Raw genomic sequence first — 26171 nt, 5'->3', positions numbered from 1 at the left:
GATTTATTGCTTTAAGGGGCCAAATAAACTGCTTTATAGAATTGGGCATAGCCAAACCTCTCAACTGTCTCTGATTTTGGCTCAAATAATAATCCCTCCGCAAAATAGCAATTTTGGAAGAAAACATGGAGGGTTTACAATTAAGAAATAACTGTAATAATTAGAGTTATAGATGACTTTTATTTCAGAAATGCATGTAGATTCTTTTATTTTGTCAGCTGCTCAAGTTAGCAGTACTAATATTAAAGTGTCCTTTCTTTGATAGGTTCCCAGCTGTATTGTGTGGCTATTTTATATTTTTACATCACATTTTTAGTCCATTTTTCATAAAATTGTGTTTTTTTTTTTTTTGGCAAATTAGTGACAAATCATTAAAGACTGAAGTTAGAAAATAATGACAGACATTTGAGTTTCAGATTTCATACTATTCAGAAAATGCATACTAATGCAAGATCTATTCTATTATCTTTCTAAGTTTATAAGAGCAATATTTTTAAAAATTGTTCTTATATTTGGGCCTTTGTCCCACTTCTTTGTATGGCTTTGTCCAGATTTCTTGCTCTGAGGTTGAGAGGTATGACAAATGTGTCAGGGTCATCAGTCAGCCAGAGACATTTCAAATTGTGACATACCTGTTGTACCCCACTCCCCCATGTAGTGACTCTGGATGTGTTGAAGCAAGGCAAGGAGTAGTTATGCAGTATACATGTGCAGAGTATCCCCCCATCCAAAGTAGACACAAGTACTAGAGTGGCTTTTCATCTGTCCTTGATTTTTGCAGAATGGTCTGGTTTCTGTCATATTTTTTGTACTGTTGATTTATGCTTATTACTCAAAGTGCCTGTTGCTCTGTGTTTAAGTAGCAATACTTAATGACCATCAGGTAAGCTTGGCTGAGATTGTAAGGTGCAAGTAAACTTTAATAAGCATACTGTTAAAGAATTGCCAACATTGAAAGCCTTTCTGTTGTTGCCATGTAGAGAATACTTAACTAGATAATGTATAAGCCTTGGGTATTGAAATGCATTTGACGGTATTTGTAATAAAGGACAGGATTACATTATTTTAAATGTCTCATTACACTTGGAGACTTCCAGTCATTTCTGCAGGCTTTACCTGTAAACTAAACAGAATGCTAGTCGTGTAGTCCATAACCTGTACAGTAATCCTTTTAAGCAGTGTATCTTGAGCTTATTTCTTGTTTGCTTTTCATTTTTTACTTTGATCATGTTTTCCTCATGAAACAAGTAGATAGTTGTCAGGCAGCAGGCCTTTTCTTGGATATGAACATGTTTACATGTGGGGGCATCAGAGATTTCTACTTTCAGCATGTTACTTGGTACTTTAATAAAGCTGAATATAAATTATAATTAGAACTGCAGTGCAAGAAGTGGTTTGAGTTGAGTGCTGCTTGTTTTTCTTGTACTTGATTTTGACTGGCATTCCATTAATGTATTTAAAATAATTTATTTTTTCATACCTCACAACCTTTTTGTTTCCATCAAGATATTAAGTAAGCTGTCATTGCAGCCAATGCATTGAAATATTTTTATTCTTCTACACTTCATTTTGTCTTGATTGGACTCTCATAATGACGGTTTGGCACCCACGGTAGTGTATTTAGCTAGTTTTTGTGGTTTTGAGCATAGCTCCTCCCCTTTATAGTTGGCCACACCCCTTCCCATTAGCCACACCCACTCAGCTGTCTCCTGCAGCCCCCCTTTGATTTGAAGTCACCAGCCGCCACTGCAGCATTGACTTGCCAAGTACATCTGCAGGCACAATTCCTGCCAGGAAAGGAAAACACTCGGGCAGACGAACTAAGCAGAAACCTCATGGATCCCCATGAGTGGCAGCTGGATCCAGAAGTCTTCAGCATGATAACAAGGAAATGGGGATGCCCGGACATAGATCTATTTGCCTCCCCTCACAGCTATCAACTAAAAAAATTCTGCACAAGGACTAAATTTAATGAATTAGTTGAAAAAAATGCTTATTTTACTGATTTCATGGATATGTTATCATGGCTTTAATGAAGTATGTAAAGCTGCCATTTGTAACTTTTAATCCTTGCAGCAGCAGTGGTAAATGATTAGTCACCACAGATAAAATCAGTAGCTTGGTTTTATGTAGTGATTGTACGTATATGCATCTTTAATTGTGATATGCATCTTTAATTGTGAAGTACTGAAGAAGTAAGGATGCATTGTTGGTTGGGCATATGTTCTTGAAAATGAGTGTCACTGAAGAAAGAAAATGGACAGTACATGAAAATGGTGGGATAGGGGAAGAAATCTGTTAAAATTATTGTGTTTTTACTGTTGTGAATGATTCCGTAGACATTAGTGTAGTACAATTTTTATTTTGTTGGAGTGAGATTTTGCACGGTAATTGTGGTTTATGCTTCCTTTTCCACAGGATGAAAAGCACATGTGGCCATCGTTGTGTTGTTTCACTGATTTAGATCAAAAAACATTATTATGATTGTGGCATTTTTTTTCCATGTGCAGTAATGATGCAAAACAAGGGATCAAGGAAGAGAGAGAACAGCGTTAGCTGTGAGGAAAATCTCATCCTCTTGGTGGTCATTTGGACATATGGGAAACTTCTGTTTGGTAAAAGAGGTCACAAACGAGCTGAGAGGACAAACGCCTGGAAACAGGTTACTCTGAACATTAACGTAGTAGTTGGCAGAAACCACACATAACCCAATGCAAGAAAAAGGCAAATGATAAGGTAGGATGTGCTAGAAGCAAGGCAAAGTAGAGAGCAATTGCCTGTATCAATGCTGGGGAGGAGATGGGACTTTGAACATTTGGCCCATTACCCGCAGATGAGGATCACCTCCTGTCAATCTATGGGGATAATTATGAGAAAGAAGCTGGTAACACTGGAGTAATCAGAAGTGGTGTTGACACTGGGCATTACCAACGTCTGCAGCAGCAGCACTCTTCTGCTCAAGATGGTTTGTTTAAAAACAGTAATGCATTTATGTAGTGAACTAAGTGCTGTTTAATATGAATACCTTTCACTTCTAAACAAATTGACAGTGAGGGCAGTGTGCAGATGTTTCTCCCACAACTCCTTAGTAAGCATACAGTAGTGTTATTTCTTTATTAGTAATGCATTCAAAGTATTTTTTTTACAGAATTGGAGGCAGAAACGATTCCACTATTCCAATAAAATTTTGAGGATATCAACAGCTGACTGGCTGGTAGTGGTGGTGATGATGATGATACAGTTAATCAGGCAGCCTGAAGAAAACTAGCACACAGTCACAAAGTTTGCATGCAGTCCTGAAGTTTATTGCCAGGGTCTCACTCCCCACAAAGTGTTGTTAACCGTGAAGGAAGTGGCAAGTCCTCACAAAGGCGAGCACACGCTGACATTACTGTCTTGCATGAACTGGAAGAACACCCATGCACCTCTACACTGATACCTACAAATCCAAACTAACATTTTTGAATGATGGCAGACGTATATAGAGATAAGTGTCCACAGTGACACCTTTACAAAAGGGAGCCAGGCACAGGAATTTATTACAGATACCCTAAGAAACGCAAAACACTAACTGCCCAGCAGCAAATATGCCATGATATTTAGAGTCCGTTGGAAATGATCAAACTCCTCCAGGGTATGGGTGAGGGTTTCCAGAGTATGCGTAATGCCATGATCACACTGATGCATAGTATGGTGACGCCCCAAGCATTCCTGGCAGTCTCCATTTGTACACTAGTTAGTACCCCATCCTTTTCCCCTTCCATAATGGACTCCTACTTGAGTATGCCAAGTCCTATCTCTGGACACATGTGGCCAGGTCACATGACACAAGTGCCTCTCAAGACAGTACTTAAATTAGTTGAGCGAACAAGAACAAATGTGCATGTCACATGTGTCCAACACCTAACAGAACTTTTTTGAGGCCCTGATCACATTCCTGTAGCACTGTGATATTGGCGTGATATTGGTGTCTGCAGGGCCACCTGCATCAAGTAGGTCATGACATTGGACCAGTTCAATATCCAGCTGTCATAACAGCCCCTCTTCAAAAATCACTTCCACTAGCCTGTTTTTGAGATGTGTGCGACGCATTTGACCTTGGCCTACTGTTTGTCATCATTCTTGACAAGCTAATAATTTTTTTTTCAGTAAGTATTGCTTGATTTCTTTCTAACTTCAGAATATCTACCTAAATACTTCATCCTTAAATTTTCAGGGTCTACATATTAGTTTCCCCTCAAGTGTTTGGCAGTGCTCTGTACAGACTCGGGACACCTTGAGTGACATTTTTCCTGTAAAAGGAATGTACAAGGAAACAGATCCAATACTTAGTAATAATGACCATCCCTCCTGGCATGTCTAAAGGTCAGTTCCCTGTGCTTTCTCCTATTAACCTGTTGAACTTGGGCATTCTGAGGCAGTGTAGCAACTGCCTCATGTACACAGACAACCCTCTCCTCTTACCTCCCAACACTCAAGACTTGTGAGAAATGCACTTGTTTATCCAAACCAGAAGCCATGCACTCTCAAGCCAAGACCGGAATAGCTGGCCAGGAAGAGAAGGTAAAAACCTGCACCACACCACATGCAACGCAGCCCTCCAGAACACCCACCATCTCATCTGACATTAAAAGCACAAACCACACAACCACCTTCGCAGAGGCTCTCAATAGAAATCTCTCCAAACAGCAGAGACCTCCAAGGCAGAAACGCACTCTACCACCACAACACAGCACAAACCACCAGACACACGGCTCACCTACACAGTGTGCCCCTCAACTTAAGCCCCTAAGGCAAAACAGCTTGCCCAATGCACTTAATCATAGGTGACTCGATAGTGATGCACACTGATGTCCCACTTATTAGGTTGAATAAGGAGAATGTAACAGTCAGCTATCTATCAGATGCCAGAATCTGACACACAACACATGCACTCAGGTCACTCCACAAGTACAAGTATGACTCTGTCATTGCCCATGTGGATGTGAATGGCCCGAGATGCACCTCTCTGGAATACATGAAAAGAGAAGGATTGACAAGAAGGCTCTTGGATTATGTGGCTCAGGCAGGAATGACCCTATCCCTGAGCAGCATCCTACCGTCGCCCAGAATTATACCGTAGTGCAAGCAGAAAATGATTGACTTCAACAATTGGCTAGGTTTCTGGTGTCATTCTTAGAGGATCCAGTATCTGTCTGCTTGGGGTGACATGGTTGACAGACCTCAATGTTTTGCCAGAGATGGCCTGCGTCCGTCACCCCTGGGCTTCTGGATGCTGGCTAAGGCTCTTGCCACCCCTATAGTCCCTTTTTTAGGTGATATTCCAATGACCAAATTACCACTGTAATAGCTATAAATAAATGCAGTCTTGAGGGTCATGCTGCTTAGTGCTAGAAGTCTAAATCTCAAGATGCACTTGCTCAAAGCACTCCTCAAAATGGAGAACATCGACATTTGTGCTGTAATGGAGACCTAGTTTAAAGCAGCAGAAAGCACCCCTGCACTACCAGGCTATGAAACATCCATCAGGACATTCAGATTCTACCTGGTTTATACAGTATGGACGATACTGATGCAACTGTGAGTACACAGGCCCTGGACATTTCTTATGTTAACCTTAATTTTTCCAATACATCAAGTTATATACAATGTACAGAGTCTAACTTAGAACACAGTGTTAATAATATCATATTAAAATCACTGAGTGATTAGTTATACACAATGTTACAATTGATACCATGCCTGATAATTTTTGTTACATCAAGAGCTAAAAGAGTCGGAAACTACTAATAATGACACGCTTATGGAATACAGTATATATGAATATAATCACGTAGATGGTAAGGCCAATGATATTAAAGAGGATGTAACAATCCCTTTAGGAAGCGGAAATAATGATTATAATATAGATAGAATCGCATGTGAACAAACAGAAGTTGTTATGGAAAGTTATAGTGATGTTAATTTTTTTATTGACTGCAATCCAGAATGTTATTTCGAACCAAGTATGGACTTGGATAAATATGGTGCAATAGAGGACAACAATATTAGAATAGATAGTGTATTTAATACAACTGACAATGTTTTTTTAAGTAATCCCATTATTATGACTAATGATATGGGTGATTTTAAAGTATTTAATTATTCTACATTGTCAATTAATGAAAAACAAGCAAACCTTTTTTCAAGAGGTTTTAGCTATGTCCCATGTAAGAAAGGTAATTTAGTGGAATCTGTATTGGATTTAAAATTATTTACCCGAAAATTAAATTTAAAAGTGTTTTTCCAGAACGATATGGATGGCCACAATAAGCAACATAAAAAATTTAGTAAACCTAGTACATTCAATCCCCCTATGAATGACAACATTGCCACATTTGAAAAGATAAGTGAAAATGACATGAGAATGTTTTACAAAGCATATAAGGATAATATACATTCCAATATGACCAAAGAGGAGCAAATTATACTTAAAGAAATATGTAATAATAAGCACATTAGAATTATGAGGCCCGATAAGGGCAATGGAATGGTCATCACTGATAACAGTGATTACATTTCTTACATGACAAACATGTTATTGGGTGAGGCATATACTGAAGTGAGCAAGAATGAAATCAATATTGCCTTTAAGAAAATAGATTTGCAACTGGACGATATGTTATATCAAGGAGAAATTTCGGAGATTGAATATGAATATTTATATAATGATAATCCCATAATAAGTGGAATTTTTGGCATACCCAAGGTACATAAGGGGTTGAATAATTTACAGTTTCGACCAATTGTGGATGGAAAGAGAAGCAAAACTTGCTTCATTAGTCATTTTTTAGATTACCATTTCAAAGAAAGTATGTCAAGATTCCCATACATTACAAAAGATTCATGGGACTTTTTGAGTAGATTAAAGGAATTTGAAATGCAAAGCGGATATTATTTTATTACAGTGGATGTTTGCAACCTTTTTACAACCATACCACACGATATAGGACTCATATGGCTTGAAGAACAATTATTTGAAACACATTTGTATGAGCAAGAAAGAATTAACACGTTTATTAATTTGATGGAAATAGTATTACATAATAATTTCTTGTACTATGAAGGTAGTTATTACCAGCAAATTAATGGAGTAGCAATGGGGGCACCTTGTGCCCCAATGTATGCTAATTTAATCATGAGTTACTGGGAAAACAATTACATATTTAAAACAGAGTATTACCAACACATTAAAATGTATACTAGATACCTGGATGATATTTTTATCATCTGGGATCATGACAAGAGTGCCTTAAATTTGTTCCTTGAATGCATTAATATGACAGTTAGGTTTTTGAAGTTTACTTACCAGGTTAGTCAAAATGACATCACCTATATAGATGTAAAATTAACTTACAATAAAGAAATCAATAGTTTGAAAACAAATATTTATAGAAAGTCAACATTTTCAAACTCATACTTACATTTTAACAGCTGGCACCCTGACCATCAGAAAAAAGCCATTGTCAAAGGGCAGATGGTCAGGGCGGCCAGAATGGTGAGTGAGGAACAGGATTTCATAGATTAATTACAATATATGATACAATTATTTTCCAATAGGGGTTACCCTGAACAACTTTGTCAAAATATTTTTAATGAGGTGAAAGAAAAAAGGAACAATGGGACATATAAGGCAATACTCAAATGTGGATTTTCAAAGCAAGCATGTACTACAAATAAATCTAGGGATGAAATTAAGCATAATGACACTCCTGTATATATAACAACTTTTAATGACACTTTTGAAATCATTGAGTCCATTATTAAAAGGAACTGGAATATCCTGGTAAGGGACTATGTTTGGGGTCAGCTATTTCAGGGGCAGATTAAGTTTGTATATAGAAAAAGTCCGTCATTTAAGAACATGTTCGAGTATAACAATATTTTAGATAGATGTAATACTAGAATCAAAGGGAACTTCAAGTGTGGTAGGTGTTCTGTATGTAGTTACATTTTACTGGTACAAATATGGTTGTAAATGGCTGCAGGATTAATTTTAATGGACACTTCAACTGTTATACATCAAATGCTGTTTATCTTGCTTTATGTCAAAATTGTAGGGCATTTTATGTAGGGAAAACCAGCAGGCATTTTAGAGATCGTATTAAAGAACATTTATTAGACATCCAACATTCAAAAACAACAAATGCCTTGGCCAGGCATATTATTAGTAATGTAGACCATAAATTTAAATTTTGTGTTATTAACCAAGTAATATATGACCAGCAGGGTAGGATTACACAATATGACTTGGATATGAAAGAACTGAAATGGCAGATTCTTTTGGATTCGTACAATTTACCTGGCTTAAATGAATGTCATACTATAACACCTATATTAAAAATAAATAGATTAAAAGGGACATAGAAATATAATGTAATAGATCATATACATTTACTGCACTAATAATCTGATTAATACACTGTATATTAATGTTGTTGTTATGGCTTTTATAAATGAAACAAGTTTTGTACAGTTGATAGAATAACAAATGAATTTTATATTCAATTATTTAATTTACGACATTATATTTGGAAAAAGTATATACTGTAATTATGTGTTATGAATACATTATTTATTTTTCATTTATATTTATATATTTAATCCAAGTAGCAATTATTACATTGCATTTTAATACACTGTATATATTTATTGTATTCAATTAATTTAATATACATTCAGTTACAATAAGCAGCAAAATATTGCACCTTATATTTTATTATGTTACAATTTATTTTATTTTATTTCATTAACACAGTTTTTGGGTAAATGACTTTTGGAGCAGTTTTTAGTGTTTCTTTAAAATGTAATCAATTAATTAAATATGTTATTTATGAGCAAGTTGAAATCAATTAAGCAATTAATTAGGGAAGGTTTTTGTATTTAAGAAAGACTCACAAACTGTGCTTTGTATTCTGATGAAGTTCGTTGGTACGAACGAAACCTAGGTAAATAACAAAATTACGTTTGGTTTAATAAAGGAGCTGTTTTTATGCTGGCGGTGTGCTTTTTGCGAAGAATTTTCACATTTTTGGAATATTGGAAGCCGTGTTTTCGTTTTGTAGATTGCTGATACCATTCTCCTTATTGGCGTTCCACCACCATCTCGCTTCACTTGATTTAATTGTTGGCGTTTGTCTTTGCTACCAGGCTATGACTCTTTCCACATCTTTTGGCCCCAGAACGTGGACCGAAGCTCCAAAGGTGGTGGTGTCTCCGTATTCATAAAGGATATTTACATCTCCAGACTAGTAGCCCAGCATAACGCACCTGAAATACTTCAGGTACAACTAACATTGGGTGAGATGGCGATTCAGGTCGTAGTCTGCTGTAGGTCCCCAACCATGTCCCAAGTCTCTCACTCCAGGTTCCTAAGCACCCTTAAACTATTAGGATCCAACCCAACACTTTCATACTAGGTGACTTCAACTATCCCTCCATCAACTGGGAAAACTACTTGCACACCAATACACTGGCCCAACGCCTCCTGGAATTAATCAATTCCAATGCCCTGGACCAGCTCATTCTTAACCCCTACTCGAGGAAGCAACCTCCTTGACCTGGTTATTACTAACATGGGGCAAGTGTTGCTCTACACCAATAGTCGGTTCCTACCTGGTTAGATCCAATCACAAACTGATCATCATGGAAATACACATCTCACCCACACACCCCGCAAAGGTAACCACCATAAAAAACTCCTCCAAAGATGACTTTGGCCTCCTAAAAACCGAGGTGGCTAACTTCATGGCACCCATGTCAATGGAAAATAGATGCATGACTGCCGAATCGTACATCAGTGCACTGTACGAACACATACACAAATGGAAGGAACTAGCCATACCCAACAGAACCAAGACGCTGTCCTCCTCCAAAAAAAGGAAGCCAATTTGGTGGTCCCCTGCCATTAATGAACTCTACAACAGAGGGAAGAAACTGTTGCAGAAAAAGGTGAAGTCCCAAGACTGGAAAAACTCCCTTATTAGCCTCAACAAAAAGTTGAGATCCCTCATCAAAACCTCTAAAGCCAGCAATGAAGGCAGAATTATGGCAGATCTCCACGGCAATACCCAGGTTTGCTTTGAGTTACTGCACAATGGTACCTCCTGTATGGAGCCAACATGATGGCAGATTCAGTGCCAACTTTACCCCCCCCCCCCAAGAACCAGTCAGAGTACCGGAGGAATGCCAGGCACCCAGCATTACTGCAGCACATGTTAAAGCTGCATTGTCCAAGGCCAAGAATACAGCTTCCATGGGACCATATGATATCCCTGGATGTGTTCTACATGAACTACAAAGTAAACTGGCACTACATCTGTGTGCCCTGTTCAATCTCAAGGTTTGTCCCTACTGAATGGTGCACTGCTACAGTCATCACTCTCCATAAAGGGGGAGCGACTACAGACCCTGGGAATTATTGCCCCATTGGCCTAACAAGTCTGATATGTAAGGCTATGGAGCGCATCATCATGGATCTAATTAACAAGGATATAGGTAATCTCCAAACTCTAGATCCCACACACAATTTGGCTTTGTTAAAGGTAGATCATGCCTGCTCAACCTGATTGACTACTTTTGAGTCCATCACCAGAGATATGGATGACTGCAAGGCAGTTCATACAGCCTACCTCAATCTGGCCAACGCCTTTGATACCATTCCTCACTCAGGAATTATTGATAAACTCACCAAACTAGGCATCAGCCCCTATATCACTAGGTGGGTTGCAAATTGGCTCAAAGATAGAACCCACAGTGTGAAAGTAGTGGACTCCAAGTTAGACTGAAGACCAGTCATGAGTGGAGTCCCACAGGGATCGGTTCTGGGTCCTCTCCTGTTTGGCATCTACTTCTCAGAAGTCCAGGCCAACACACAGGGACTCTGGCCGAGCAAGTTCACAGACAACTGCAAGCTGGGAGCCATTATTAACTCCCCAAGTGATGTAGACATCCTACAGAAAGGCCTCAATGAGACCAATGACTGGTGTTGAAACCATGGCCTTAAGCTTAATGCCACAAAATGTGTAGTCATCCCCTGTAGGAAAAACTCAGTTCCTACTAATTACCACATTGATGGGAGCCCACTGAACACTGAAGGCATTATAAGAGATCTGGGGACACAGGTTGACAGCAACCTCTCCTTCGACCACCACATTGCCACTGTGGTCAGAAAGTCCTGTGTGGCACAACTCATTACCAAGGGTTTTCCATCCAGGAGAAAGAGGTCATCATCTCTCTCTACTCTTCCCTCGTTGGGCCAATCATTGAGTTTAATGCCCCATTTGGCATGTACCTCACTAGACACATGCAATAGATGGAAAGGCCACAAAAGTAACTCCTGAAGAAGATCCTTAAACACATGTCCTACATGGACAGACTAAAAAACTCCATATCGTCTACTAAGAGGCGATCCCTGCTTGACTTAAAGCCATGTCTGACGCAACTCTGTTAGAACTGCTAAGTCTAAAGAGAGCCCACTCCCTCCGCACCACACCCTCCAGAGACCTCAACCTCATTACCACAATCAACAGAACATGCTGAGGGGACAGGCTCATAACCCAGAGACTGCCCATGCTCTGGAATAGACTTCCCATACATGTTAAGCAGAGCACCTCATTGACACTCGAGAAATCTTGATGAGTGGATGGAAAATAGAAAGTTCACCCCGGGGATCATTCCAGTGGCTGTACTTGATAGAGACACTGGGAACTAATGTCTGGTGGCACAATGCCAGGGCACTTCTGTGGGCTAGGCTTGTAAAGGCTCCAGGGCCATTAGGCTAGTACACACCTATGAACTCTGAATCTTGTATATATGAGAGAATGCACTATTAGCATACTGTAGGCTACATCTTTTCTCACTTGCATCTTATGAGTTCATTTGCTTATGCTAATTTGAGGTCATTGTGCATTAGTGAAAGTGGCTCCCTATGAACTGAGGCCCAGCTGCTCTCTTTATGTGGACATTGTGGATAGAACTGAGCAGTGGCTGTGTATCAGGCAAACAAAATAATTTATTAAGATAAGCGCTTTCGTCTGGTGGACATCACCAGACTTCTTCAGACCTGTCTACACTACACTGTAAAGCAGCACCTTAGATCTTCAGATAGGGGGCACACTGTATTATGGGTGAACATATGGTGGTTTAGCCTGGGAAAGTTTTCTGTGCCTAGCTGGTGAGAGCCTGTAACACCCAGTCTTAAAGGTTTGAAGTGGGCACACCAAGGATCATGTATATCTGTCTTTATCGTAAGTACATATGCAACTTGCATTCTTCCACTTAGGCATGTTAGGCAAGAGGTATTGGCATGGCGACTTCTCTGAGAGTTGAACCTTATTTTCAGAAGATCATATGGTTTATTTGTATTAATATTTTTCATTGGTTGGATGTAATATTTACAGATGCAGTTTTCTTTACCTTCCCACAGGGTAGACTTTCTGGCCTGGGTGGCGAGGATCTTCCTACCATCGTTATTGTTGCACACTACGATTCTTTTGGAGCAGCACCAGTAAGTTCTTAAGTACAATATTACTAACTTAGAATTTTATCTCCCTTATTGTGATGGTGTTCTTTTGTACTGAGTGATTATAATATCTGTTAACTGGTTGTCTTTGTGTTTCTCATCATGCAAGTGATGCCCCTTTTCTGTTTGGGTGGTAGATAACCTCACAGTGGTATCTTGAAAAGATGTCATTGTTCTCAGCAGCTGCTAACCTGACTTTGCAACATTGGGAAGCCTGGTAATATTACAGTGCATTACCAACCATTGTAGGTGTCTGTTGTATGCTAAAATATGTTGTCTGTAAACTCCATACTGCAGTTTTAGGGTCCCTCCTAGGCATCAGAGGGGATTTCTAGCATCAGCTAGACCTTGTGTTTATGCTGATAATCATATAGTGTGTAAGTGATAGTGAAATGTCCTGCCTTGCTGCCAGACACCAGTTCATCTCATTATTCATCTGTGGTTTGAGTTTCCACTGAGAGCAGTTCAGCATTCTTTATAGCGCTTTCCATTATTCCTATCCCACAGACCCTGTAACTGAGTTCTTGCCATAGTGTCACGGCAGTGCAAGGAGTTTACAATCAGAGCCACACTTTGCTGAATAGGCTTCCTGCAGTGACAGTCTTTCAGCTATTAATTTACTGGATAGCAGCTCTACCAAACAAGATTAACCAATGGGGTTTTGGAACTGCATTGCCTGTTGAAACCACCCAAATGCTCCAATAACGCTGTTCAAAAGCATCTCATTTGCAATATTCAGCCCTGATCAAGGTTGGCTTCATATAGCTGACAGATCAAAAGAAGAAAAGAGGTTGTTTTGGTTTAGCTCTAATTATGTTTTTTATATACTGTATCCTACAAAGTGTATATAAAGATTTATAAAACCAAAATCTTTTTTCATAAATGACTGCTGATCTCCTTGACCAGAGCAAAAGGCATCTCAGCTCTTGTCTTCTTGTCTTGCTGTCTGTTTTTTGCATTTCTTGAAAACTGTAATAGCCTCTGTTTGGACCAGAATAAACCTTGCCACTTTTTTGTGCTTTGCGTTTTTCAGTCTTACTATGTAGTTTCTTTTTTTATAAATGAGACTTTCTGCGGTAAAATGTTTCTTTATTGTGTTTCCTCTTAGGGAAAGGGACTGTACACTGTCAGTTTATGTGCAGGCTGGGATAATCTTACCTTGGGCACCTGTAGTATTAGTAGCATCTGCCAATGCCAATCTTTAGATCTTTTCTTGCTGTGTTACATGTTCAGCACAAGAGTGCATTGCAGTCTAGTGCCATTCCAGGCCTTTTGAGTAAAGAACATTGAGCAGATAGGTACCCCGTTGGTATGTATGTCACAATTCTGGGATGCATAGGTATGTAAGATGAGAGAAAAACATTTCTAGAACTTGAAGTAGAGCATGAAGATAAACTAGTAGTAAAGTTTTGTAAGTGGTGACTAATGTGTCTTTGTGTCAGAAGACATCTGGTAAGTGGCATGCCAAAGGATGCTACCCAGAGAGGGCAAACAAGTGTGCTTGTAAGTGGCAAGTTCCACATGTGAATTGCCAGAAGCAGTCTGTTTATTGCTTGGGTTGGGAGCACAGTGTGGCCCTGTGTAATATCTGCAAGGGTTTTCATCCAATAACATTTTGAAGACAAGTAAGAAACCAACCAGGAATATTAGACTAAAAAAGAGTTAGGCAGTCTTGACAATGCAGTCCACCATATATGCAGTACTGGGATGGCATAGATATCCCTCTGGAAAGAGAGTATGCAAGTATGTGTCCAAAAAGAGAAGGAAAGATAGACCCTTGAACTGGAAAGTTCATTGGTTATCCTTAGAGCTGATGCTGTTGCTATATTTAGCACCCCCAACACTTCTACTGGATTGAAGATCAGATCCAGCAGCTCCTAACAGGTGCTGCAACAGACCAGGCATCTCCTTGACCAAACAGAAATCAAATTTCTATCCAGCCAGAACTGTGATCTTTCTAGGGACATTTTCTGGACAGCAGCGCAGTCAGCCTACCTCCAACAGGCAAAGGTGAAGTTCCTTAATGCACCTTCATTCAGGGCATTGTGGAAAGGTAAGCCATGATGACCAGAGAATTTGTGAGTATTCTGGGTTATGTGGCATTCAGCTAGACTGCACTTGAAACGTCTGGTTTCTACTGAATACTTGGACCAGCATCATTTGTTTCCATAGAATTTTATTTCAGTCCTACTTGTATGTAAGGAGTGGTGATTTCAACAACTGCAAAAGATTTTGGACAGTCTACCCCAAATCAGTTTTTAAACGCAGATGTCTTGGTTATACATGGGATGTCCACATAGACCTCAAACTACAGGGCTGCTTTGGTCAGGTGAAGAAACCTACACAGAAATATAAAGGAGATGGCGCAATTCAAGCTGTCAAAACTTTTATTACAGTTTGGAAGCATGATTCCTCATCAGAGACAGCACCACAGTCATGTGGTACATAAAGAAGGTAGATTGTTAACACCTCTCTAGGATAGTTATGCAGGCTTGGGACTAAACCCTGGAATCCAGAAATGCTCCTAAAGACAACTGTCATACCAGTACAGGAGAGTTCTGTGACAAGCCAGTTAAGCAGGAAGCGAGTGACTGAAACGAAAGACTGATATATTGTTTGACTACGGTGATATGAGGTATACCAGTGATAGACCTTTTTGTTTCCCTGATTAACAGGCATTTGAGGAATTTCTGCTGCATTACTCCACTCAAACTGACTTGGGCAGTGGATATTTTTTCTCTGAACTGGATGATTTTTGTTGATGTTAATGCTTTTCTCCTTTTACTTTTGTTCCCTAGAGAAGTTAAAACGCTAAAAGAAGAAAAGAAAGAAATGATTCTAATTGTCCCATTCTGGCAAAGGCAGCATTGGTTCACCCACTTGCTTTGAATGACAAGTGAGCACTTTCTGCTGCCTGTGAAGTTTCTGATGTAATGCAGAGGGTTCCTAGTACACCCAAATTCTGACTAGCAGCTTGGAAGAAATTACATAGTTTCCTTTTTGCTACCTTTATTTTGAAGACAAGCTGAAATTCATGATGGAAACCAGAAGGCCAAGTACCTCGCTAAATGTACTGGTAGTCTAGTTGTTCATTGTTATGTAGTGCCCTTCATTTAACCCTGAGCTACAGACCTAAAATCCCACGCCCTCTCCAAGATTATTGAGCGATTTATTTTCCATTCTTCCCACTTGCTTTTCTAGCATTTGGGTCACAAGTAAATCCTGTATGTTATGAAATTTAGTCAGGGCTTTATGCCTATGTACAGTAGAGCCAACCAGGCCACCATTATTTTGATTGTGCATATACCAGCGCTAAGGCTACAGCCTAAGGCATGTGTCTGTATGTGATTACATGATTGAAGTTGTCCTGCTTTAAGGAGAAGCAATGAAAAATGTCTGAGTAGTTTGGAGGAGCAGTGAAATACTGTGTACCAAAGTTCTCCAAAACTAACTTAAACTCTTAGAGGAAATAGACTCGCCCTTTTGGACAACTTTAACTTACTGCCTTCCCTTGAGACCTTTAAGCATCACCTAGTCTTACTACTACTGTGCTAGACAAGGCCCTGTAAAATATGACTCCACCTGTCCCACGACAGTAGTCATGATTCTAAGACTGTCTGGTGGTGGACATTTAACCAGGTTTGTACTGGGTCAGAGGGCCATTATTAAAGGGAAGTGAATTATACATGTGGGCATGATTTGCTGTGTCTTGATGCTTAAAAATCCTCCATTGAAGGAGTTCCTGTGATAGACCAGGTCATCTTGGTGGAGCACCCTGGACAGTGGCAGAGGAGGAGGGGGCATAGAGGCTGTCCTTTACTTGAACAGGGTTGGGGGATTTTTCCTCCACCTCTCCCCTGTTCTGGATGGAATGGGCAGTTTTCTGTCCCAGTCTAGACCTCAGGAACTGTAAGACAGAATGATTGATTCCCTAAAGTTACTCCATGTTCAAATTGCTATAGGAAAGACCTCACTTCAAGTTATTAGCTATAGATCACCCTCCATGAACCCTGAAATCCACACTAATTGGATCTACTTGAGTTGCTCAAAGTACAACCAAATACCCTGGTTGTGAGTGACTTTAACTACCTGTCCATAGCTTGGGTAAATTATACATGTACAAACATACTTGCCTGAAGGCAGTTGGACTTTAACTCAAATGCCTTGGAGCAGATTGTTGGCACCCCCCACAAGGGGCCCAAACATTCTAGATTTGGTACTCACCAGAGCAGTGCACCACCACAAGTGTGCGTTCCCTCCCTGGTGAATTCTGATCATTAATCAGCCTGTTTTGAAGTAACAATAGTATCAGACCCCCCAACCAGGAGAAATTAGGATAAAAACTTCTCCAAAGCCAACTACAGCCTGTTACGAGAAGGCATTAATAGCTTAAAAGCTCCTGTCCCCACCGATGGTAAGGGCACCTATAGTGGGATGTACACCAATGCATTTTATAAATGTATACAGTTTTATTGACTTAGCTATTCCTGATGGGACCAAAGCAAGATACTAAAGAAAAAAACAAGCCTGCCTATTGTCCATCCACTATAAATAAGTTATATAATAGGAAGAAATTGCTGTCTTTGAGCAAGAAGGAACAATCTTGGAATTTGAAGTACACACTGCTCAGCTTGAACAAGCAAGTAAAACGTTTTGTAAAGTCCTCTAAAGCTAACTACAAATTTAGATTAACATTCCTAGCTAAGGATAACCATAAGGCATTCTTTAGTTACATCCAAAACGTTGAAGAAAAAGCCCAGATTTGCGCTGAACTGGTAATTAATGGTACTACATATACTGAACCAGTGGAAATAACCAACCTAGTGGACAGGTTAAAACATAAAAAGAAAACTAACTGACCACGGCTGATATCAAAATAATAAAAGTTTAATGGATAAAGTAAGCGCTTTTGTGATAAATTGCTTCCACAGACTGTTAACACACACAAACTCCCTAAATTTAAAGCATGTCATGTCCAATCATACAACTTCTCATTGATGACATCATATATAAATGTATGCAAAAGAATTTGTTAAAACAACAGCATATAAAAACCATCCTATATAACCAACAAGATATATTAACTAATAATTCACTGATACAAATATGCGTTGTGTCAATGCTTAAGGGGTCTTGCTTTTAAGAAAGGTTTAAGTGACACTGCACTATTCAGCCCTGGATAACTATCTGCCTCAACAGCATAATCCATTTCTGTTCCACTTCTTCTACAATGTTGCTCATGTCCCCACCTCGAATGTTCGGTTGCACAACCTACAGGGCCATAAAACTGAAATCATGTAATGGACCTGCAGACTGCACATGTTTTGCCAGAGCACTAATTTTTTTCATATTGGTAATATCCCTCAGATGTTCCTGTATACATTCTTTAACCTATTGGTTTTACCAATATAAAAGGCATGACATATTATACAAAAACTAAAGTATACCAGGTGTCGAGTCGTACAATCAGCATAGAAATCTATGTTAATTTCAAATCTAAGGGTCTGGTGTTGAGAAGTTGGCTTACTATACACACAGTCACATGCCATGCACTTTCTGCATGGAAAAGTCCCAGTTCTTTGAGATACTATCTTATTATTCCTATTAAAACTTGCTTTATAGCATAGTTGCCTCTTTAGTGATTTTTTGTTTTTAAAAAAGAAATTGGGCTTATTGTCCATCACCCTCCTCTAATTCATCTGTTGTTGTCAGGATACCCCAATTCTTTTCAAAGATCACACAAAACCTTTTGCTGTCACTCAAATAGGTTATCAGGAATCTGACCTTACATATGTTGTTGTTGTTTGATGGAATATTTTTAACATCACCTGAGAAAAAGGGGGTCCCCTCTATGTTAACGTCCTTCATACATTTCTTTAATACTATTATCTATTTCCCTTTTATTATATCCTCTCTTCTTAAAATCACCTTCTAGTAAAGTGACTGCTTCTTGTAGACCCTCTTCTGTATTGTGAAGTCTGCTCATCCTCATGAATTGCCCTTTAATTACATTTTTGTAGATGTGCAAAAGTGCAAACAGTCTGAGTTCTTTCAATAACTCAAATAGCATTGTTTTTTGTGCTGTACTTTATCCATTAAACTTTTATTATTGTGATATCAGCCGTGGTCAGTTCATTTTATTCTTTTTATGTTTTATGCTTTGAGGTGAATACCGAGCGTTAACCCAGTCAAGGAACATTTCTTTCATCTAGTGTACAGTTTCACTGAAATCTTCTCCCTCCTTTTTCCTTACCATATACCCCAAAACATTCCTACCACCTATTCACCACCTAGTATCTCTAAAGAGTAGGTCTTTATTGCTCTCTCCAAGGCCCAAAAAACAGCTTCTATGGGACCTGATAACATCCCAGGCTATGTTCTCAATTATTTAAAACAGGAGTTAGCAACACCATTGGGTACTGTTTTCAACAACAGCCTAAGCACTAGTTTTGTCCCTGCTGAATGGAAAACCGTTACCATCATCCCCTTGTACAAGGAGGGGGGTGCATCCACTGACCCTGGGAACTATAGACCCATTAGCCTAACCAGCCTTATCTGCAAGGCCATGGATAGAATCTTCATGAACCTTATCAGCAAGGCTACAGGAGACCTTGAAACACCTGACCTGACCCAATGTGGCTTTGTTAAAGGGAGATCCTGCCTGTTGAATCTGGTGGACAATTTTGAGATGGTCGGCAAAGCTCTGGATGAAGGCAGATCTATGCTTATGGCCTGCCTAGACTTGGCCAAGGCTTTTGACACAATCCCCCACTTAGGCATCATTGAAAAACTCGCCCAGCTAGGGCTCAGTGCATATACTGTCAGGTGGGTTGCAGAGTGACTCAGCTTCAAGAACACATATAGTCAAAGTAGAGGACTCCACCTTCACCAGCAGACCCGTTAACCAGTGGTGTTCCACAGGGATTGGCGCTGGGGCCCCTATTATTGAGAATCTACTTTAGAAGTACAGGCAAGACAAAAGGTCTGTGGCTGACAAAGTTTGCTGATGACTGCAAACTGGGAGCAGTCATTGAGTCCCCAAATGATGTCAACATTCTACAAGAAGGACTTGCGCAAACCAATGATTGGTGCCAAAGTCATGGTCTTGATGCATTTTTTTGCGTTGAGTTTATCATCCCTTTTGGCAAAGCCATGTTCCTGCAGATTACCATATTAATAACACCCCAAACTCTAAATCTGTGATAAGAGATTTGGGCACACAGATTGATAGCCAACCTTACTTACTTACCATGGTGGTAAGGAAAGTCTTCTACATTGCTCACCTCATAAGCAAGGGCATAGCTTCTAGAGCAAAAGAGGTTATAACCCCCTCCCCCGTACTCTTCCCTCATCAGGCCAGTAGTAGAGTACAGTGCTCCGTTTGGTATGTACCTAAACAGGCACCTGCAGCAACTGGAGAGAACTCCAAAAGTTCTTCACAAAGAAAATTCAGGGTCTTCAGCACGTCTTACACGGACTGACTGAAGTCATTGTCACTATACTCCTGTATCGTATTGCCTACTCAGAGGTGACCTGTCCCTTACATACATAGCAACCTCTGATCCTGCCTTAATGGAAATGCTACACATTTGTAAGTCAAATGGTACATGATTCACTTGCTCTAGGGACCTTAACCTAGCATGTGAAATCAACAGGACTTGGTGGAGAGACAGATATGTTTCCCAGTGGTTGCCTCTCCTCTGGAATAAACTTCCAATACATATTAAACAGAGTCCCTCGTTAAACCTCTTTAAACATAACTTAGACGATTGGCTGGGAAACCGTAAATTCACCCCACGGGTTTTCCCTGAATCTCTCTTATAATATAGACCATATCTCTATACCTTAAGCGAACAAGGGTTTAACTTGACTAGGCTTGTAAGGGCCCTGAATCTCTCTTATAATATAGACCATATCTCTATACCTTAAGCGAACAAGGGTTTAACTTGACTAGGCTTGTAAGGGCCCTAGGGCCATTAGCCTAGTAGCCTCCTATGAACTTCAACCAGTACATCTCTTATATGTGGCCCTGGATAGTGAGTATCCAAACTGTTGTGCGATTACTGCCACCAGGTGCATCCACAGTGTCCGTAAATACAATGGTTGACTTTTGGCACATTTATTTCTGGGGTTCACACAGGAGAATCCACAGGTCCCATCTTGGTGTCCATCACTTCAAATACAAATTGTTGATATTGGCTTTCTTCAGTGCCCAAATATTTACAAAGGTTTGCAACGGGGGCTGAAGCCTTCTAGGAAAAGGACCTCTAGTTGTTCCCTTCAGTGGATAACTGTATCCTGATACCCCTGTCCATTGACTTCGTGGAAGTGTCCCTGCAGTGGGTGCATCTCTAACTTTACTTTCTGGGGTGACTGTAAACTAGGAGATGTCCTCTGACTTCTTGGAGAATAATTGTCATAGGCCTGGAGTCAGGCACTTAGTGATGTGGGTCTTTCTTGACTTGGGGGTAAAATCCAGGTAGTCAGTGTTGGCATCTGGGAGTGGATACAGCATAGGGTTTAGCCCTAGATCCTGCTTCAAATTTTGGTCTTGCTGAACTGCCATGATGTACATGGTACTATTTGTGTGTTAGAAGATGTGATTGTAGTAGTGGGCTGTGGGCTGTGAAGCATCAGTGATCCCATAACCAGACCTCAAGTGGTGCACATCACCTATTGAGATTTTGGTACACCTTCCTTTTTTGTTGCTGAACCCAGTGATGATTGCTCCATTGGCACTTTTAGCTCAGTGTGTGTGGTTACCCCTAGAAGAGAGACTATGTGGGAACTGTTTGGAGCCTCCATCAGTCTTTTGGCTCTAAACACTTTAGAGACTAAGCTGTTTCTGAAAATTGCCCTCAGCTAATAGGTTCATTGTTATGTAAATGAGCATGTGGCTATAGCTCATCTCCTCCCCATGCAAGAAGGTTATGCCACCATCTCTGGTTAGCTTTCAAACAAGCACTGTCTGTGTCTCATGAAAAATAAATCCACTGGATTTTTTAAGCCACTTCAGTTTCACGGCATAAACTTCTTCCTGCATTTCTTCTGATCATTCCCAGTAATTCTACACTTTGTTAAAGATCATGGAAAACATTTAAAGTCTCATTCTCTTCTTTTGGTAGCGCAAAAAACACTTTTCTGGTCCAAGCCAAAAGTTCCCGTCATAGCTGATGACTTCATCTCACAGCCAGAGTCCTGCAATTGACCCCTTGATGCCTCCAGATCACAAGTCACGATCTCTGAGGTTGTTGGACTTGTTTGAAAACCTTCTACTTGGCAAACGTGCTTCCAAGGAGAAGCAGTCTTCTCCTTTAGGTGGTTGTCATTTTTAGGTGATGGTGATCTACATCAAGAATCTATATTATATGGATCTGAGTTATTCCACTGTTGAGTTGCTTTTATCAACTAATTCTGTCCATCATGACCTTGCAGATTGGGAGGATTGTTGCTCAGCATTTTCTACTCCAGCAATTTTGAGTGCTGCATCTCTGTCTACTTGCCCCCCTTTTTAAAAACTGCACTGTGGCCAGTTGGTCGTAGTTGCATACCTTCACAAACTGTCGTCTCTGCTATGATTTTAAGGAGTCTGTTTCTGTGGTAATCCAGGAAGTTGCCTTCTCCCTATTTTCATTTGGTTCCTAACTTCCTTGTTGATATTCACCTTAACTATTTTCACATCATGGAAGGTTCAAGTCTTTTGAAATGTGTACATTCTTTCCTCTGTAATTGGGAGGTTCTTTCAGTCTTGCCGGAGTTGTTTTTTATGTGTACTTCTGTTAGGTGTGTGTTTGTATTTGCTTGTTAGCAGTGTAGGTATTAGTACTTTTTTGTTTTGAAGGAAAGATGCTTACTATAAGCTTTTGTGGGAGTGTGAACTGGTGGGGTCCTGGGTTTGGGTGCAGTTGTATAGTCAGCATGCATTACAGCATTTGTCACTACCAATTAGACATATCTCAGAGTTTTGGGTCTTCACTGAACGTTGTTGAATAATTGATAAAGATAATCTTATATGGTAAGAACATGTCTACTAATATTTATAGGGTATATTTAAATGTGACTGGTAATTTCATAGGTATTTTTTTTTTGTCAAGGCATGCAGTCCAAACCACTGAGGAGCCTAGCCCAGTTTCTCAAGTACTGCAGTGCACTGTCAGGTTAAGTGATTTGCTCAGTGTTGCATAGCAAGCAAATGGAGGCTGAGGAAATTGAATTCTGGAGTAGAGGAATCTGCTTGTTAGCAGCTGTTATAAGTGCTACTTGGCAGACTTAAGGGCAGGTGTGTGCACAGTTTATAGTATTGCTGTGACTCTTATGATTGTGCCCTCAGTTTTTAACTTGGACTAGAAGTCTTTAATATGACAACCATGATGGCACTGCAGTTTTGGTAACTTCTTATACAGATGTTATAAGGTGCGATATAGTGTAGAGAATGCAACTATGATTTACAGAAGAGTTTGTGTAGGAAGTGCAACAGAGAATCTTGTAACTTGTAGTAGAGAGAAAATCGTAACCCTAGAAAATGAAGGTATATACTTTTTTTTGTTTTGTTTTGATACATACACTCCTCTACCTAGGAAAATGAAATTCATCTGTATGAAAAGGTAATTTTTTTTCTGTTCTTGTTGGTAGTGGTTGTCTTACGGCGCCGATTCCAATGGCAGTGGAGTGACTGTTTTACTAGAACTGGCCAGGCTGTTTTCCAAACTCTATACCTACAAACGCACACATGCAGGGTAAGATAACCTTTTGAACTGTTAAACTGCAAGTATGCATTTACAAATATGTTGGAGAAACTTTCATATCAAAATGTATCAGATAAATCCAAGTGTACACTTTAAGGAACTATTTTTATGATTTCTGAATTCTTCTGCAGTGGGTAATTGTCGATAGCTGTTGGAATTTTCTTTTTAGCTTGGTGCATTCTGATTTTTTTCCCCTTATTTCTACACTCAGGAATATGCATATCTTTTTAAGGTATGCTACTTGGTCACATGTAAGACAAGGTGGGGGTGCACTCGGCTGCTGTGGTTTTTGACTGTGGTCTGCCATATCCTTGAATGCTTCAGATATCTATCCTTCCTTTCATTATGCTCTTTCTTTGATATCTAAATTGCCAGAACCTTTCAAGTGTTTGTGCGTATTAGATCACTTACAAGGATCTGTTCTGGTACTACCCATATTATCTGGGAAAAGAGCTCAGTGTGACACGTTGCCTCGAGTGCCAACAGCATGACAGCTGGAATATTTAAGATTATATCTGATCCAAGAAGATGGCAACAGTGGTGGTTTCTCAGACTAGAGATCGCAGAGAACGTCTTTAATTAATCTCAGTGCTTCTTCTGATGGGAGAAGAAAAGGAAATCAAGGCCAGATGTTCTTTATAACGTCTTTTTTGCAAAGTTTTCCCACATAGCAGCTTTGCATTCCTCACCATTTGCAACATGTCTCTGAACTAGCTAACAAGGAATTAGCCTTCTTGACCAGTGGTGGGAGGAACATGGGAGGTGCATGCCTAGCGATTACAATAAAGGGTGTGCATGCATTGGCACAGGCATAACAGTTTCCACTCCTCTTTGAGTGATTTGATAAGTCCCTGGACCTTACCTGCACAGTTTGGACTAATGGAGATTGCCTTGATTTTGAATATGCTGGAGTTATTGGACATCTGGTTGGGTTTTTCCTTGCAGGTTTGGAAGTGTATCATTAATACACTGGGTTTGATGAAGGTGCCCAGTCCCCTCATAGGCCATTCACAACCTAGTTAAAGATATGCCACTCATGCTGGTATACTGCCACCTAGCAGATGTTCATAAGTTCATAGGTGTGTACTAGGCTAATGGCCCTGAAGCCCTTTACAAGCCTAGCCCATAGGATTACCCTGGCATCATGCCACTCTACCTTGGTTCCCAGTGCCTCTGTCGAGTAAAACCACTGGAGTGATCCCTGGGATGAATTTTCTATTTCCCATCCACTCATCAAGATCTGTCTTGAAGAAGGCCAGTGAGGTGCTCTGCCTGACATATATGGGAAGCCTATTCCATAGCATGGGCAGTCTCTGGGTTATGATTCTGTCCCTCCAGCATGTTCTGTTGATTGTGGTAATGAGGTTGAAGTCTCTGGAGCATGTGGTGCGGAGGGATTGAGATTTCTTTAGATGTAGCATTTCTAGCAGAGTTGGGTCAGACATGGCTTTGTAAGTCCAGCAGAGATTTCCTCTAAGTAGGTGATATGAGATGGAGAATAGTTGGGAGTTTTTTTGAGTCTGTCCATACAGGACAAATGTTTAAGGCCTACGATCCTCTTTGTGAGGTATTTTTGCAGCCTGTCCAGTTGTTGCAGGTGTTTAGTGAGGTACATGCCAAATGGGGCATTGTACTCCATGACTGGCCTAATGAGGGAAGAGTAGAGGGAGACAATGACCTTCCTGGATGCAAAACACTTAGTAAAGAGATGTGCCACATAAAAGGACTTTCTGACCACAATGGCAATGTGGTGGTCAAAAGAGAGGTCGCTGTCAACGTATGTTTCCAGATCTCTTATACTATATGTAGTGGACTACCATCGATGTGGTAAATCATGGGAACTGGGTTTTTCCCAAAGGGGATGACACATTTTTTGGGACTGAGCTAAAGGCCATGGTTCTGATAGCAGTCTGTCTCAGTGAGGCCTTGCTATAGAATGTCAACATCACTTTGGGGATTTAATAATAGCTCCCAACTTGCAATTATCTGCAAACTTTGTCAGCCAGAAACCTTAGTGTTGGCCTGGACTTCTGAGAAGTAGATACCAAACAGGAGAGGACCCAGGACTGAACCCTGTGGGACTCCACTCATGGCTGGTTGGCAGTCTGACTTGGAGTCAGCTACTTTTTCACTGCGGGTTCTACCTGTGAGCCAGTTTGAAACCCAACTAGTGATAATAGGGGTTGATGCCTAGCTTAGTGAGTTTTTCTGTGATTCCTGAGTGGGGAATGGTATCAAAGGCCTTGGCCAGATCAAGGTAGACTGTATGAACCACCTTGCCTTCATCCACAGCTCTGGTGACTGACTCAAAAAAGTTGACCAGGTTGAGCAGGTATGATTTACCCTTCAGAAAACCAAATTGTGTGGGATCCAGAGTTTGTTCGTATATCCTTGTTTTTTAGGTCCATGATGATGTGTTCCATAGCTTTGCATACCAGGCTAATGGGGTGATAGTCCCCAGGGTCTGTAGTCGCTCCTCCTTTGTGGTGAGGGATGACTGTAGCAGTGCACCATTCGGTATGGACAAAGCCTGAGGTGAGGCTGTGATTTGAACAGGGCACTCAGGTGAGGTGCCAGTTCTCTCTGTAGTTATTGTAGAACACAGCCAGGGATATTGTCAGGTCCCATAGAAGCTGTATTCTTAGCATTGGACAGTGCTGTTTTAACCTTTGCAGCAGTAATACAGGGTGTCCTCGCAATCTACTAGTATTGTGACTGGTCCTTTGGGGGGGGGGGTAGTAAGGTTGGCACTGAATCTGTCTGCAAGTATATTGACGATGTTTGTTGGGTCAGTGTAGGAGGTACCATTGTGCAGTAGCTCAGAGCAAATCTGGGTATTGCCGTGGTGGTTGTTTAAAAAAACT

The 26171-nt window shown here is 40.2% G+C and overlaps 1 protein-coding gene across 1 annotated transcript in view; it reads left to right on the top strand.

The window, feature by feature from the left end:
• NCLN (nicalin) overlaps positions 1–26171 on the top strand; it is a 336835-nt gene that overhangs the window by 86105 nt on the left and 224559 nt on the right. Inside the window, exons 6-8 of the mRNA XM_044053743.1 lie at positions 606–623; positions 12441–12547; positions 23195–23298. Of these exons, the coding sequence (XP_043909678.1) occupies positions 606–623; positions 12441–12547; positions 23195–23298 (229 nt within the window). The remainder of the gene's footprint in view (positions 1–605; positions 624–12440; positions 12548–23194; positions 23299–26171) is intronic.

The sequence above is a fragment of the Protopterus annectens genome, chromosome 13.part0, assembly GCF_019279795.1.
Source record: "Protopterus annectens isolate FY-2018-M chromosome 13.part0, PAN1.0, whole genome shotgun sequence".
Taxonomy (NCBI): domain Eukaryota; kingdom Metazoa; phylum Chordata; order Ceratodontiformes; family Protopteridae; genus Protopterus; species Protopterus annectens.
This window is presented reverse-complemented; position numbering and strand designations above follow the sequence as displayed.